We start from the raw sequence: 14503 nt of genomic DNA on the forward strand, positions 1-14503 counted from the left end.
TGAAAACTTTGGAGAATTTCTGCCAAGGGCAGTCCTAACCCATAGATGCCACCAAATCTACTGGTCTTGTCTCCCCACTTCTGGGACAAGGGAAACAGCTCACAGTTCAGATTTTCAGATGTCAAGAGGACATGAGATTATTAATTTTCCTGTTCAGGAAGGTAGCAACACACAACCACAGGCTCTGAAAGGGAAATCCTTGGTTGCAACATACTCAGAAAGCAAATGGAGAGAAAGAGGAGAAAACCAGGAGCAGGCTACATGAAACTACTTTAGAGAGGGGGCTGCCCTCTGATTATCTGTGGGATAGCTGACCTTTCCACAGGCCTAAAAAAATTGGGTCAGGGACAGACTGAACAAGAGCAGGATTTCATGTGTAGGAAGGAGGGAACCTCGTGAAAAAAGATCACCAAGAACGGTTTCTGGGAAAGCCTGGGTCAATTATACTCACAAGTTTAATCGCTGCAATATTTGTTCAATGTGGGCATGTCTGTATCCTTGGTGCATCAATAAATCATGTATATTTGCAAGCTAAACACCATAACTTCTGCAATCTACATTGAGACTCACCAGTTTGCCAATAGCTCATCTTTTTATATTGTATGAACAGATACTCTTAAATATGACGGAGCAAAATAATCTGAAAATACCAGGAAGCATTTTGGTGTCTTTCACTGAAATTTTTGTTCTAACTCTCACATTGCATACTGCTTTCAAAATGATGGGATAGACTATTACTTCTTCAATAAAAATGAAGCGTGACTCTAAAATTTACTATTTTTCAGATTACATATTTTTTATGTGCTCTCATGTAAAATACGGAGAGTCAAAGTAGTTGATATATATACTATTCTTTAAAATTAGTAGGCTGTGATTACAAATGGTTTGTTTGATTAGAAAAAACAGCTTTAAAAGTAGTAAATCAAGTCAATGAACTACTTACCTTTCTTTTGACAACAAAACGTAAGCTCCAGTTTGCAAAGCAAATCAGCACTCTCATACTTGTCCTCATCTGCTATTAGCCAGAAACAGTTTTCAGTCATTTCATGTGGCCTAATCTGCAAAACAAAGAGATATCAAAGATTCCTGTAAATATGTAGCATAACCTTCTGTAAAATTCTACTTTGCTGTAAGGTCTACACAATACATAACAATGGTGAAGCAGCTGGTTGCTAAGACTGCCGCATACCATGCTGAACAATACTGTCTCATTGTTTCCAGGTACACCCATCTATCTGTATCCATCTGTTCTTCTGTTGCCCCTTGTTTTGTACTTAAATTGTAAGTTCTTTTAGGCAGGAATTGTCTTTTTTGGTTGCATGCGTGTACAACACCTAGCATAATGAAGTCCTGGTCCACAACTAGGACTCCTAAGTGGTACGATAATACAAAATAATAACTGGACAGTTGAAAGGCTGCATGTTCATAGAGTATTTCAATCACTGTTTTCACAACTACAAAGATTTCTAATTTTGAAAATACGGTATATCTAAAATATATTAATGTACTAAAGATATTGTTTGAAAGAAATTAAATGCTAATGTTTAGAAGATGTCAATACAAACACCAAGATCTTTAACACAAACTGAGTTTTATCAACTTTTGTTTAGAATTCTTAACATAAATCTGACTTTTCTGTTGAAGCGCTCATGACAAATGTCTATAGACAAAGATTTTAATATTAAGTATTTTATCAGTACTACCTTATTAGTTAAAGGGTTAAATGTGCGCTGAATATAAATATAGAAAATTTGACATCAGTGTAGATTTAAAACATCATCAATTTTAAGGGAGACCTTCTCTGATTCAAACACAAATATAATACTTTACTTTTTTAGCTATATTTTTCCAATGAATAACTCTTTACACTGAGTTTTTTGGTCCAAACATTTGTATTAATATAAAGGATAATGATTTTTTAAAAATTGATTATTTTTAAAGACGACCAAGTGATAAGATGGAAATACTGACAGAAGCAGAACTCCCTAGAGGAAGGAAGGAGCAAAGTGTGGGGAGGAAAGAAAAAGTAAAGCATAATAGGAGATTGATACAACATTACATTTTCATTAAACTGACATTCATTCTACACAGCTTACCCATCTGGCAATGCCAAATTACTATAATTTCGATGGTGAATTAGGCACCAGAAATTTTCCATATTTAAGTTTTACCTTTGACCAATTGAGCCTTTTCATGGTGATCTCAGGTTTGAATTCTTTTTTAGGCTTCAATCCAAAGGGCAATGTACGTGGAGGCGGAGACCACTGTACTCCAGGTAAGCCTGGTGGCGGAGGAGGAGGTGGTGGTGCACCAAAAGATGGAGGCATTCCCGAGCCCTTCAAAAAAGGCAGTGGTGGAGGTGGTGGCGGAGGAGGCACTGCTCCATGAAAAGGTGCTGGTGGGGGAGGTGGTAGTAATTGGTCAGGTGCTGCAGCAGCTGGTGGAGGAATAGATGTGCCTCCTTGTATTGATGGTAAAAAATGAACATCTGATCCATGCGGTAAGGAGTCATACTGGGGAGAAAAAAAATTTATTCACTCATTTTCTTAAACTGAGTGCCATAAGGTTCATATTTACAGAATAAATAGAAAAGTAATACTTTCAGTGAGACTCCTTCTCCATGAAACAATGAAATATGAATTTTATTGAAACAGACATGGTCTCGTTACGTCCATATCTTTCATAATAAAAGTTCTTCGTCTTGCAAACACAATTTAGACTCAGAAGCAGACACAAAAACATACCTAGAGATACTGTATTCAACACCTTGTTTCATTGGACGTGATACAATTGCTAAAACAGACAAGGTGGGTAAAGTAATTTCTGTTGGTGAGAGAGGCAAGCTTTTACGCTTAGAAAGAGCTCTTTTTCACAGTATTTCTAAGCATAATTTTTCTTGCTCCTAGATGGATTTTTATCTAAACCAGCCAGAGTCTGAAGCAAACCAAAAATCAAGATGGTCAGATCCTCAAGCTGCTATTACAGCTCAAAAAACTATTCCAACAATCAAGGATCCAGAACCAGTGGCATCACTTGGGACTAACTTGGTCCAGTGATTATTATAAACTACATGAACAAACAGGACTTGGGAAAAAAAAAATCTGTTTTCCTAGACAAAAGCCATTCACATTCTTAGAAGAAAGTTTTGATTCTGCAAATGAAATAGTAAGTTTCTAGCTCTAACAGTTGTGAAGATGACATCACTTCGTGTTTGGAAGGTTAAATCAATACCGTGATATCCTAAATGTGCATGATCCATAGCAGAGTGAAAATTTATCAGAGACTATTTGGTGAGGGTATGCTTCAAATTTATTAGGCACATACCAACCCAGCAGCTGATATGAAAGAAGCAGCCTCAGAACAGGATCCATAAAGTAAAAGTGAAACTGACATGGAAGACAACTCAGGAAAAAACTAGACTTGGATCTGCTATTGGAAATTTTAAAAAAAGAATGAAGGCAGGAATAGAGAAGAGGTGTAACAAAAGCAAGGTGCCTGTTCAAGTAGTATTTGGCAATTATGAGTTTTACTGGTATTTGTAACACAAGTTATTCAATTAATACTTTTTTAATAGTGAAACAGCTCTGTATGTCCATGGCACCTAGAGCATATGGAGACATGCCTTTTTTAACATTTGTATAAATCTAAAATAAAACTATAATTTCTGCACTTTTGACAAATTAGTTGTAAGTTGTTTTAAACATATTTAATAAAGAGTTGATTGACAATATTATAGAGATCAGAAATACACTTTTAGCTACTGGTTCTTATTTATATTACTGACCAGAAGAATGGAGATAGACTACTGCAGTATATAGACTATTTGTTGTTTGTTTCTTTTATAAACGTCTAAACAACAAGATGAAAGTGATAATGAAATGGGTGAAAGTGATCATGAAATTATAGAGCAAGTGAAAAAGGAAGGCAAGTGTAGATCCTCGACTTAGCAGGGAAGCGGAACTAACATCATCAAGATAGCTGAGGTCTATTTCTAGGTCTATTTCGCTTCAGTCTTCTGTAAAACCGTGACCAGATATTCCACACAATTAATATTAACGACAAAGAGCAAGGAACACAGGGAAAGAACAGGTTAAAGAATATTTAGAGAAGTTAAATATATTCAAGTCAACAGACCCTAATGAAATTCATCCTAGGATACTTAAGGAACAAGCTGAAGCAATCTCAGAACCAATAGCAATTATCTTTTGGAACTCAGGGAGGATATGTGTAGCCCCAAAGGACTGGAGAAGGACAAACATAGCACCTATCTTAAAAAAGGGGAAAAAAGAGGAACCAGGGAATTATAGAACAGTCAGCCTCACTTCTGGAAAGGTATTGGGGAAAAAAATCAAATTAAGCACCAACAGGACAATAGGATTATGAGGGTCAGCCAACATGGATTTTTCAAGAACAAGTCATGTCAAACCACACTAATTTCCTACTTTGACAGCATTACTGGCCTAGTGGACTAGACCGTCCCAGGTCAACGTGGTTGAGAAGGAACTGAGGGCTGTTTTCCCACACAGTGCTAAATAACAGCACGGAGCACAAGACACACACGAGTGGGCCCAATGGATACTGCTATGAGAATTCTCTGCTCGAAGGTGCAGGGGGTGCTAGCGTGCCCAGAGTGGGGCACCTGTAGGGACACTACTCAAAGAAGGAGTAGATGTGAGATATACTGATTTCAGTCAGGCTTTTGACAAGACCATACTCAAAGAGTAGTTATAAACGGTTCACTGTCAAACTGGGATCCCACAGGGGTCAGTCCTGGAGCCAGTACTACTCAATATTTTCATTATTTATTTGGATAATGGAGTAGAGCGTAAACGTATAAAATATGCAGAGGACACCAAGCTAGGAGAGGATAGAAGCACTTTGAAGGACAGGATTAGAATTCAAAACCACCTTGACAAATTGGAGAACTGGTGCCAAGTACTACACTTTGGGAAGGAAAAATCAAATGCACAACTACAAAATGGGGGAAAACAAGCTAGGTGGCAAGACTGCTGAAAAAGGGCCAGGGGTAAAAGTGGATCAAAAAGTAAATATGAGTCAACAAACATTATACAGTTGTGAAAAAGGCTAGTATCATTCTAGGGAATATTAACAGGAAAGTCATAAGACATGGGAGGTAACTGTCCCGATCTTCTGGACACTGGTGAGGCCTCAGCCCAAGTATTGTGTCCAACCCTTTAGGAAAGATGTGGACAAACTGGAGCAAGTCCAGAGGAGAGCAACAAAAAGCAATAAAAGGGTTAGAAAACCTAACCTGTGAAGAAAAAGGAATAAGGAAATGCTGAGTCTTGAGAAAAGATATGGGGGGAGGGCAACCTTATAACCGTCTTCTGAAATGTTAAGGGCTGTTATAAAGAGGACTGTGGTCAGTTCTCCATTTCCACTAAAGGTAGGACAAAAAGTAATGGTCCTAATCTGCAGCAAGGGAAATGTTGGTTAAATATTAGGGCAAACTTTCTAACTATAAGGGTAGTTAAGCACTGGAATAGGCTTCCAAGGGAAGCTGTGCAATCCCCATCACTGGAGTTTGTAAGAACAGGTCAAACACCTGTCAGCGATAGTCTAAGTTTACTTAGTCCTGCCCCATTGCAGGGGGCTGGACTTGATTTCTCAAGGTCCCTTCTAGATCAATATTTCTATGATTTTATGATTAAGCAAAGGATAGGAAATATTTTTGAAACAAGGAAATATCAGAATACAATAAATAGTACACAACCGCTCTATTCCTTTAAATTGTTTGCCCTTCTCCAAATCCTCTGGGAGCTCAGCTGTCCTCCTTGAGTTCCAAAAAATAATGGCTAATTCTGAAATTGCTTCACCTTGACTAGTAGGCTTAAGGTACATTTTTCAAACTGGCTAATAAATTAAAAGAAATAATTATGAATATACGTCAATGCTACAAAACAGCTAGGGTACAGAAAGAGTGAAAGAGGGTCCCAACACACAAAATTAACTATCTTAAGTAGTTGCTAATGGAATGAGAAGACGAAGGGTCTCTTTTCAAACTTGTCCTAAATATTCAGATCCGCCTGAAGTGGTTTACTTGCAGCATCCAAAAGTGTAATAAATCAAAACAGTTAATTTTTTTTAAATATATAAAAGTTGGAAAACAGATTTATACGTAACTGATGTGGGTGTGTTTGTAGTGTGTACACCATGAGTACAGCTAAAAGCATACTGAAGTGCTATGTTTAATTCAATGAATTAAAAAAATAGAGTACAGCTCAGAAGCTAAACAGCACCTCATGTCACCATCAAAAAATGAGGGGTGGGGTTTTTTTGGGTCAGTTTTGCCAAGAAATTTATATAAAATTTGGTCATTTCTTAGCCCGTCTACCACTATAAGAAAGTAGTTAAATATTTTTTGAAAAGGCAGTTGATTTCATGGGTTTTTTTTTTTGGGGGGGGGATGGTGAAGAGATGTGTACCTTTAAAATAAGTACTTAATTCCTTAATAGTGTTTATGGAATATCAATGGCTAATTGCACAAAACATACAGATAAACTAATTTACTTGTCAACAAAACTAAAATTATGAAGTGTGTCTATACAAGCTCAAGATGTAAACCAACAAAACATGGTCAAGAAAAAATGGTTAGTAACCTTTCGTAACTGTTGCTCTTAAAGACGTGTTGCTCATGTCCATTTCATGCGAAGTGTAAGCACACCAGGTGCGCTGTTGGCAGAGATTTTTCCCTTAGTGGTATCCATAGGGCCGGCTCTAGTGCCCTCTAGAGTCGTGCACATAAGCACCAGCATAATGGGTGCCACCAGCTCTCTCAGTTCTTTCTTGGCAGTAACGCCAACAGAGGGTTAGTAGATTGGGTCTTGGAATGGGTACAAACACTACCTCTCGAAGAACAGTTACGAAAGGTTAGTAACCATTTTTCCTTCAAGTGGTTGCTCATGGCCATTCCATGTTAGGTGACTCACAAGCAGTGCTCCAGGAGGTGGGATCAGAGTTCACAAATGTGCTGACTGTAACACTGCTCTCTCCTTAAACTGGCATCATCTTGGGCTTGTTGAGTGATGACCTAATAGGATTGCGTAAAGGTACAAACTGACAACCAGGTTGCAGTTGTGCAGATGTTCTGGATTGGTACCTGCTCAAGAAATGCTACTGCTGAAGCCCGAGCTCTTGTGGAATGAGCAGTCACGATGGCCAAAGGCGGCACATTCACCTGCTCGTAGCAAGCCTGAATACAGGCGGATTAGCCAGAACGAGATTCTTTAGGATGACACGTAGCCCTCTCATCCGTTCCGCTATTGGTATAAAGAAAGAGTTGCGTGGATTTGTGGATGGGCTTATTCTTCAATATAAAAGGAGAGGGCGTGCCTAACATCCAACGTATGAAGCAGGTGTTCCTCAGCAGACTTATGAGGCTTTAGGAAGAAGACAGGTTAAAAAATGACTTGGTTGCTGTGGAATTGTGACACCACCTTGGGTAAAAAGGTGTGATGGGGCACAGTTGAAGCTTGTCTTGAAGAACACTGTGTAAGGAGGTTTCAACAAAAGGGCTTTGACCGCAGAGACCCTTCTGGCTAAAGTGATAGCTACCAGGAAGGCAACATTCCAGGAGAGAAGCAGTTGGGAGCACACAGCTAACAGCTTGAAACGGGGCCCCAGGAGCCTTGACAGGGCCATTTTTAAGTCTCATGGAGGGATCATCTCGTGAACCTGAGCATAGAGTTTTTCCAGCCCCGCTTGAGGAAACCGGACCATCATTTCACATAAGAACACCATTCTGCTGTTCACTGGAAGGTGGAAGGCTGAAATGGCTGATAAATGAATCTAAATAGATGAGAGCACCAGACCTTGCTGCTTTAGGTGAAGCAGATAGTCCAAGATAGACTGTAGAGAAGATTGGAATGGAGAGATTCCATTCAAAGGCTCAACAAGAGGAACATATAACACTTGCCCAAGTAGGTAGCCCTGGTGGAAGGCTTTCTATTTAGAAAGCAGTCAAACCTGATCCAAGGAGGCCTGTTCCTGGGGGTCAGACACACAGCATCCATCCAGTCAGGCGCAGGAAGGCAAGGTTCAGCTGAAGCAACTTGCTGTGGTCTTGAGAGATCAAGTCTGGGCAGAGTGGGAGCACAAATTGCGCTGCCACTGAGAGGTCCAGAAGCATGCCGAACCAGTGCTGGCATGGCCACATCAGTGCTATCAGGATAACCCTTGCCTTGTCCCATTTGATTTTTAAGTGAACATTGTGAACCAAGGGGATCAAAGGAAAGGCATACAGTAGATGGTCTGCTCATGAGAGCTGGAAGGTATCAGAGAGGGAGCCCATGCTGTACCCACACCGTGAACAGAGCTAATGGTATTTCCTGTTCTGCCTGGTGGCAAACAGGTCTACATGGGGAAGCCCCACCTCTGACTTCCGGGTGAAAAGACTTCTCATGGTGAGAGGAAAAGGCTCTGTTGAGGTGATCTGCTAGTATGTTTCGGGCTCCCAGGAGGTGCGTCGCCTTGAGGTGAATGGAGTGATTCACGCAGAAGTCCCACAGCTGCAGGCTTCCTGGCACGAGGCCAGAGATCAAGCCCTTCCCTGCTTGTTGATATAAAACATGGATGCAGTGTTGTCTGTCAAGACCTGCACCACTTTGCTCGAGATCTGGAGAAGAAACACTCGGCAAGTGTACTGTCCTGAGTTCCCTGATGTTTATAAGTAGGGAGAGGTCTTCTTGGGACCACAGGCCCTGGGTCCTGAGGTGAGCTGTTTACCCTAGGTCTGACGCATCCAAGACCAAGGCGACTGATGGTTGAGGGGCAGCAAAGGATACCCCTTCCATTACCGAACCTGGGTCTTTCCACCATATCAGGGAAGCGAGGACCAGAAGCGGAACAGAGTACTAAGTGTAAGTGGTGTTTGCTTGGGGAGTAGATTGATGCCAGCCACATCTAGAGGGGTCTGACACAAAGCCTTGCATACTGTACCACATAAGTACACATTGCCATGTCCCAATAGTTTGAGGCAGACCCAAACAGTTGTTCCTGGGTGGATCGTGACCTTCGATATCAGGTCCAACAGTCTGGAATCAGGTCTCTGGCAAGAAGGCTCTGGCTTGGTTGAGTTGAGCACTGTCCCAAAGAACTCTATTCTCTAAACTAGGATCAAAGCTGACTTTTGCTCATTTATCAGCAGGCCCAGCACTTGGAAGGTGACCCGGACTATACTGATGCTGTGCCATACCTGAGCCTGTGACTGAACTTTGATCAGCCATTTGTCAGGGTAGACTTGCACACCTCAGCGACTCCGGAAGGCTGCTGCTGCTACTACTACTATACACTTTGTGAAGAGCTGTGGGGCTGCCAATAGGCTGAAGGGAAGAGCGCTGATAGTGGCACTGACCCACAATAAAAACCTGAGAAGTCTTCTTTGGCCATGGAAGATAGAGATATGAAAATAAGCACTCTAAGTTGAGGATGGTGTACCTATCTCCTGGGTTCAGGGAGGGAATGACAGAAGCCAGGGAGACCAAGAGGAAGCTCAGTTTCTTGACATATCTGTTGAGGCGATGCAGGTCCAAAATAGGCTATAGGCCCCCTTTGGCCTCCAGGATTAGGCAATACCAGGAGTAAAATCCCTTCCCCCTCTATGATCTCCACACTTAGGAAGGATTGCACCTCCTGAGCGAGGAGTTGCTCCTGAGAAAGGTTCCTGAAGAGGAAGGAGGATGAAAGAAAAGGAGGTGGGTTAATACAAACTAAAGGGACCCAATGGTCCAATGTTATATGTAACCACACTGGGATGAAGGGTGACAGACAGTCCAACGACAAAAGAGGGGCCCGATCCAAAGCTGAGACTGATAAATGCCCAAGGGCACACCTTCAAAAGGCCTGGTTGGAACCGCCAGGACATCTGAGAGAGCCTCACTGTGAGGCTGATGTGGACGGGAGGGATTTGCAACACTTGTAACCTTTTCCCTTTCTTTTGTAGTGCGCCTGTTTGGTAGATGCTGCAAATCTGGAAGGCTGGTTGGGTCTAAAATGCTTTCTGGACGGTGGTGGCATGCGAAGTCTTAAGTACTGCATGTTGGCCTTCGAGTCTTGACGCCATAAAGTTTCGAGTCCATCGACTCCAAAAACAGGGAGGAGCCTTCTAAAGGGAAGATCCTGGACAAACTGTTGAACTTCAGGAGGGAGGCCTCTGGACTGGAGCCACCAACTGCACCTCACAGTGACTGACGATACCATAGTCCTGGCTGCTGAGTCCTCTGAATCCAGAGCCACTTGGAGGGATGTTCTGACCACACTTTTGCCTTCTCCGGGATGGCCATGAACTCCTACCTCAACTCCAATGGGAGGGAATCCTTAAATTTGGACGAGTCCCCTAGATTAAAATTGTACCTCCCCAGCAAAGCCTGCTGGTTGGAGATACTAACTGGAGACTGCCCATTGACGAAACTTTCGGCCCAAAAAGGTCTAGAAGTCTTTTAGCATCTTTTTCTTGGGGATAGCACTTCGACTGCCCCTTCCTGTCCTGCTCATTTGCTACCAACGCTACCAGGAACCCCAGGAAGGGGTGCGAATAAAGGTACTTGAATCTGCTTGCCGGTTCATAGTATTTCTTCTCTGCCCTCTTTGGGGGGGGAGGGGAGAGAAGACAGGGTTTCCACAGGATTTTCACTGCCACATCACTACTTCGTTAATGGGCAAAGCCACTCTAGAGGGCACAGCTGCCACCATGATGTTGATCAGACTGTGTGCAGACTCCTTAAGCTCCTCAATCTCCAGACCTAGGTTTGCTGTGACTCTCTTAAGGAAATCCTGGTTGGCCCTGAAATCATCCTGAGGGAGCCAGTTACTGGGTCCTGCCACCACCTCACCTGGGGATAATGAAGAGGTGGCTTTTAGTGGAGGGACAGTACCCTCCTTTTCCTCTGCCTCCACCATGTCTTTTGAGACCACATCCTGGAAAGTGGCACCAGGGTCAGTATCAGAATCAGGGTCCGGTACGTCTATCTGAAGCCACCGAGTATGTGTGGTGGGAAGCAGGGGAGGTACTGGGAGAAATTCCCAAGGGTTCCAATATAGCCATTGCATTAGCCAGTGGCCAGGTGACGGCCGGTACCGAAGTCCGGTGGAGTGTAGGCTGGGTACTGGTAAGGTTTTGGTGAGGTGGAGATTCCCTTGGAATTTACTTTTGGAAATCTGAAGAGGATTCTTCCCTTGACAACCATGATGGAGCAGTACCCACTTCTGCCACCATGTGGTGCTGGGGGGTCCAAGGACAGGCACAGGTCAGTGACTGCTGTGCTAGGATCATGGAAGGCTTGCTTCTAAACAGTGTAGAGGTGATCAGTACCGGGAAGGAGCTCAGCACTTCCTGCTCTCTCCTGTCACTGGCTATCTTGGTTGCTGGGGGTATTTGTGGGGTTGGCAGAATTGGGAGGGCCAGCAGGTCCTTTGCTGCTTGGAACACCTCCAATGTTGAAGGAGGCGGCCAACGCCTGGCACCACAGCTGCTTCCAGGAGTCAGCAGTGGGTCTCGAACTAGACTCGGCACTCTAGATGGAATCGGCGGCACCATCAATGGCTCAGGGGAGGATGAGTGGCCCAGCATGGGTCTAACTGAGTTGCCATTCTTCTACTTGTCCCTTTTCTGCACTGGAGAGCACCCTGTCACAGTGTACTGATTCTTATGCTTCTTCCTTAGCAACAGAAATAAGGAACAGTGCCAGGAAGAGCATGGTGCTGGGGAAGCACTCCACACAAATGTCGAAGTGCTCAGCACCAATTCAGAACGGCTCAGTTCCGAGACTGGTCTGAGGGCTGCCTCCATGAGAATGGCCTTCAGCTGAATGTCTGTCTATTCTAGTGCGTGGTCTGAAGTCCCCGCAGATGTGGCACTTACCTTTAACATTAGATTCCCCCAGGCACTTTAGACATGTAGGGTGCAAGTCACTCACTGGCATCAGCTTGTCACAAGAGACACACGGCTTGAAGCCTGGGAACGGGAGCATGCCCAGTCCCTCGGGCAAAAAGTCCCTCGACACCAGGAACAACTATTTACGCTATTATATATGCCAACTCTAACTAAGAACTATATATATTAAGTATATACTAAGAATGAACAGAGAAAATTCCAAAATACTGAGAAAGGGGCCCTGCCGCAGCAAGAAGAATCATTTCAGCAACCATCACAGGCAATAAGAAGGAACCGAGAGGGTGCGGGCCTGGCGGCACCCCTTATACCAGCGAATATGTGCACAGCTCCAGAAGGTGCTACAAGTGGCCCTACAGGTACCACTAATGGAAAATTCTCCAGCAACAGTGCATGCAGCGTGCACACACCTAGCATGGAACGTACATGAGCAAGTACTGGAAGAAATATATTTCTTCGACTTCCTACATGTACTTCTTACCCAAGGAGCTGTGCTTCTAGTCAACGTTTAGATTCTATTCCTTTTACTCCTCGCTATAAAACATTGGGAAATCTTTTGGTCATATGTTCTTAATATCTAAATGTATAATGTGCAGCAGTTATATGCAAGTTAGCTCCTTTAAAATCTGGATTTACTCTCTTTTCTTATCTTTTAAAATCTGTTTACTTTTGGAAATTGAAAAATTATTAGAAAGTGTTCTCATTCAGCTAGAGGTTATCTTTCACTGCAGGATACCCATTGCTGAAGGTTCAGCAAAATAAATTGCATGAGGAATAATTTCCTGTGGTGGGATAAAGATCAGTGATGAATGCCAAATCTACTAGTAGATTTCTTACCCTTTGTGGTTAATTATTCAGGAAATCTGTGACAAGAAAAGTAAAACCCAAATGAAATATAAGCAACTGGTTTAATTATCATAAGCCTAGGCACAAAACAGGGATCAACTGGGAGTTCATGCAGCTAATTAATGTTATACTACAATTCTTTTTAATAAAGATTTGTGGCACACCAACAAAAGAAACTGATAGTAAACTATGTTCTGAAAATGGGTTCATTTTTCTTCTTTAAAAACCTCACACATTGTATTAAGGTCTGAAAAGTATTAAATGAAGTATGCTTGTTTCACTAGTGACATTATGGTATAGAAAAATGTTATTTAATATTGTCCTTTACCTGGGATTTAAAAGCCTGTAATTCTGCTTCTAGCGCATTGATTTTTTCTTCTTTTTTCTGCAGTAGGGACTGGGTCTCCTGATAGACTATAAATTCTTTTTCAAACTGTATGAGAAAAAAACAACATGAGAGCATAGTGGATATTAACAACACTGCTATGTTGCTTCAGAAAATTGTAATATTTCCTTAATCTTTCAACACGAAACGAATAGCTTTCTTACCAGTTAACTCTTACTTGAATATTTTAATCCTCAAGTGAAAAACCATAGCAATTACTAGTGGAGGGAGCACTTTGCAAATTTCATCCAAATATATCAATCAGTTCACCACAGTATCATGTGTGTTTTAATGGATGAAATGTGATGCATTAACCAAGCAGATTACAGTAAGAGTTTTGATGTTATCAAACTAATACTTTAGTTAGATTATACAAGTATTTGTTTAAAAGGACTTTTCTACAAGGTAAAAAATGTCTTCAAAGATCAGTTTGGGAATACCATCTATCAAAACTTAAAGTTGTTTATGGGGATACACTATTCAAGAATGTAGTGTAAATGAAGTCTGACTTAAATCTGAGAGTTAGAATGTATTCTGTTTAGACTATAAAATGTGTCAATTTTTATTCTCAATCTCTCAGTCTATTCTACTGGGTAAAAAGTTTATAACATACAACTCCAGTCATATATAAAAGACTTCAGTTTCTCACTATGTAAAGCTACGGTTGCTGTTTACAATTTAAAATAAAAATCTACCAAGTATTTGTAAATAGGGTCAGAATGCAGTAATTAACTTGGCACTAGATCCCTGCCTTCTACTACATGTGACACACATACAACACATTTTTTCACTAATTAATAAACTTGGTTACTGAAAAATAAAAATATGTTGTGACTGTCACATTTGCAGTAACAAAATTTATATAGTAATCAAGTAAACCCTCTTTCTGATTAGATAACTTCAAAATTACTTACTTTCCTGGAAAGTTCTGAAGCTCTCTCTTCAAATTCTTCTATTTTTGCTTTATCTACACAAACATCTAAAAACAAAGTTATAAGGTTCTTAATGTTATACAACATTTAAACTCTTTGCTTTTTAAAAACACACAAACACATTTCCACAAAATAATCATTTCTAGAAACTGCTCTCACCTATTAAATGACTGAAATTTACATCTAACTTTTTACGATAGGTGAAATCTGGGTCTGTTCCACTTCGATGTAATACTATCTGGGACACACATTCTTCAATTAATTTGAAATACTGGGGTCTAAAGAAGGAAAGAGAAGGAAAACATTTTACAATGTTTTTACTTGTCAGTGCATACTTATATTAGTGTCATAAATCAACGGTATTTCAAAATGAATACATTAGGCCAAAGCATTTAGTATGACTTAGCTTCATAGAACTAGAGTTTTAAATTC

At 41.3% G+C, this 14503-nt stretch overlaps 1 protein-coding gene across 2 annotated transcripts in view; it reads right to left on the reverse strand.

Annotated features, from left to right (window-relative positions):
* The window catches only part of DIAPH3 (diaphanous related formin 3), a gene marked incomplete at its 3' end in the record, with an annotated part of 518684 nt that overhangs the window by 376426 nt on the left and 127755 nt on the right, over positions 1-14503 (reverse strand). For both annotated transcript variants that reach the window (XM_084632924.1, XM_084632923.1), the window contains 5 exons: positions 14231-14349; positions 14054-14118; positions 13083-13187; positions 2172-2513; positions 944-1058 (listed from right to left, as the gene is read on the reverse strand). In XM_084632924.1, the coding sequence (XP_084489050.1) occupies positions 944-1058; positions 2172-2513; positions 13083-13187; positions 14054-14118; positions 14231-14349 (746 nt within the window). The remainder of the gene's footprint in view (positions 1-943; positions 1059-2171; positions 2514-13082; positions 13188-14053; positions 14119-14230; positions 14350-14503) is intronic.

The sequence above is a fragment of the Lepidochelys olivacea genome, assembly GCF_965140295.1.
Source record: "Lepidochelys olivacea isolate rLepOli2 genome assembly, chromosome: 1".
In the NCBI taxonomy this organism is placed as follows: Eukaryota; Metazoa; Chordata; order Testudines; family Cheloniidae; genus Lepidochelys; species Lepidochelys olivacea.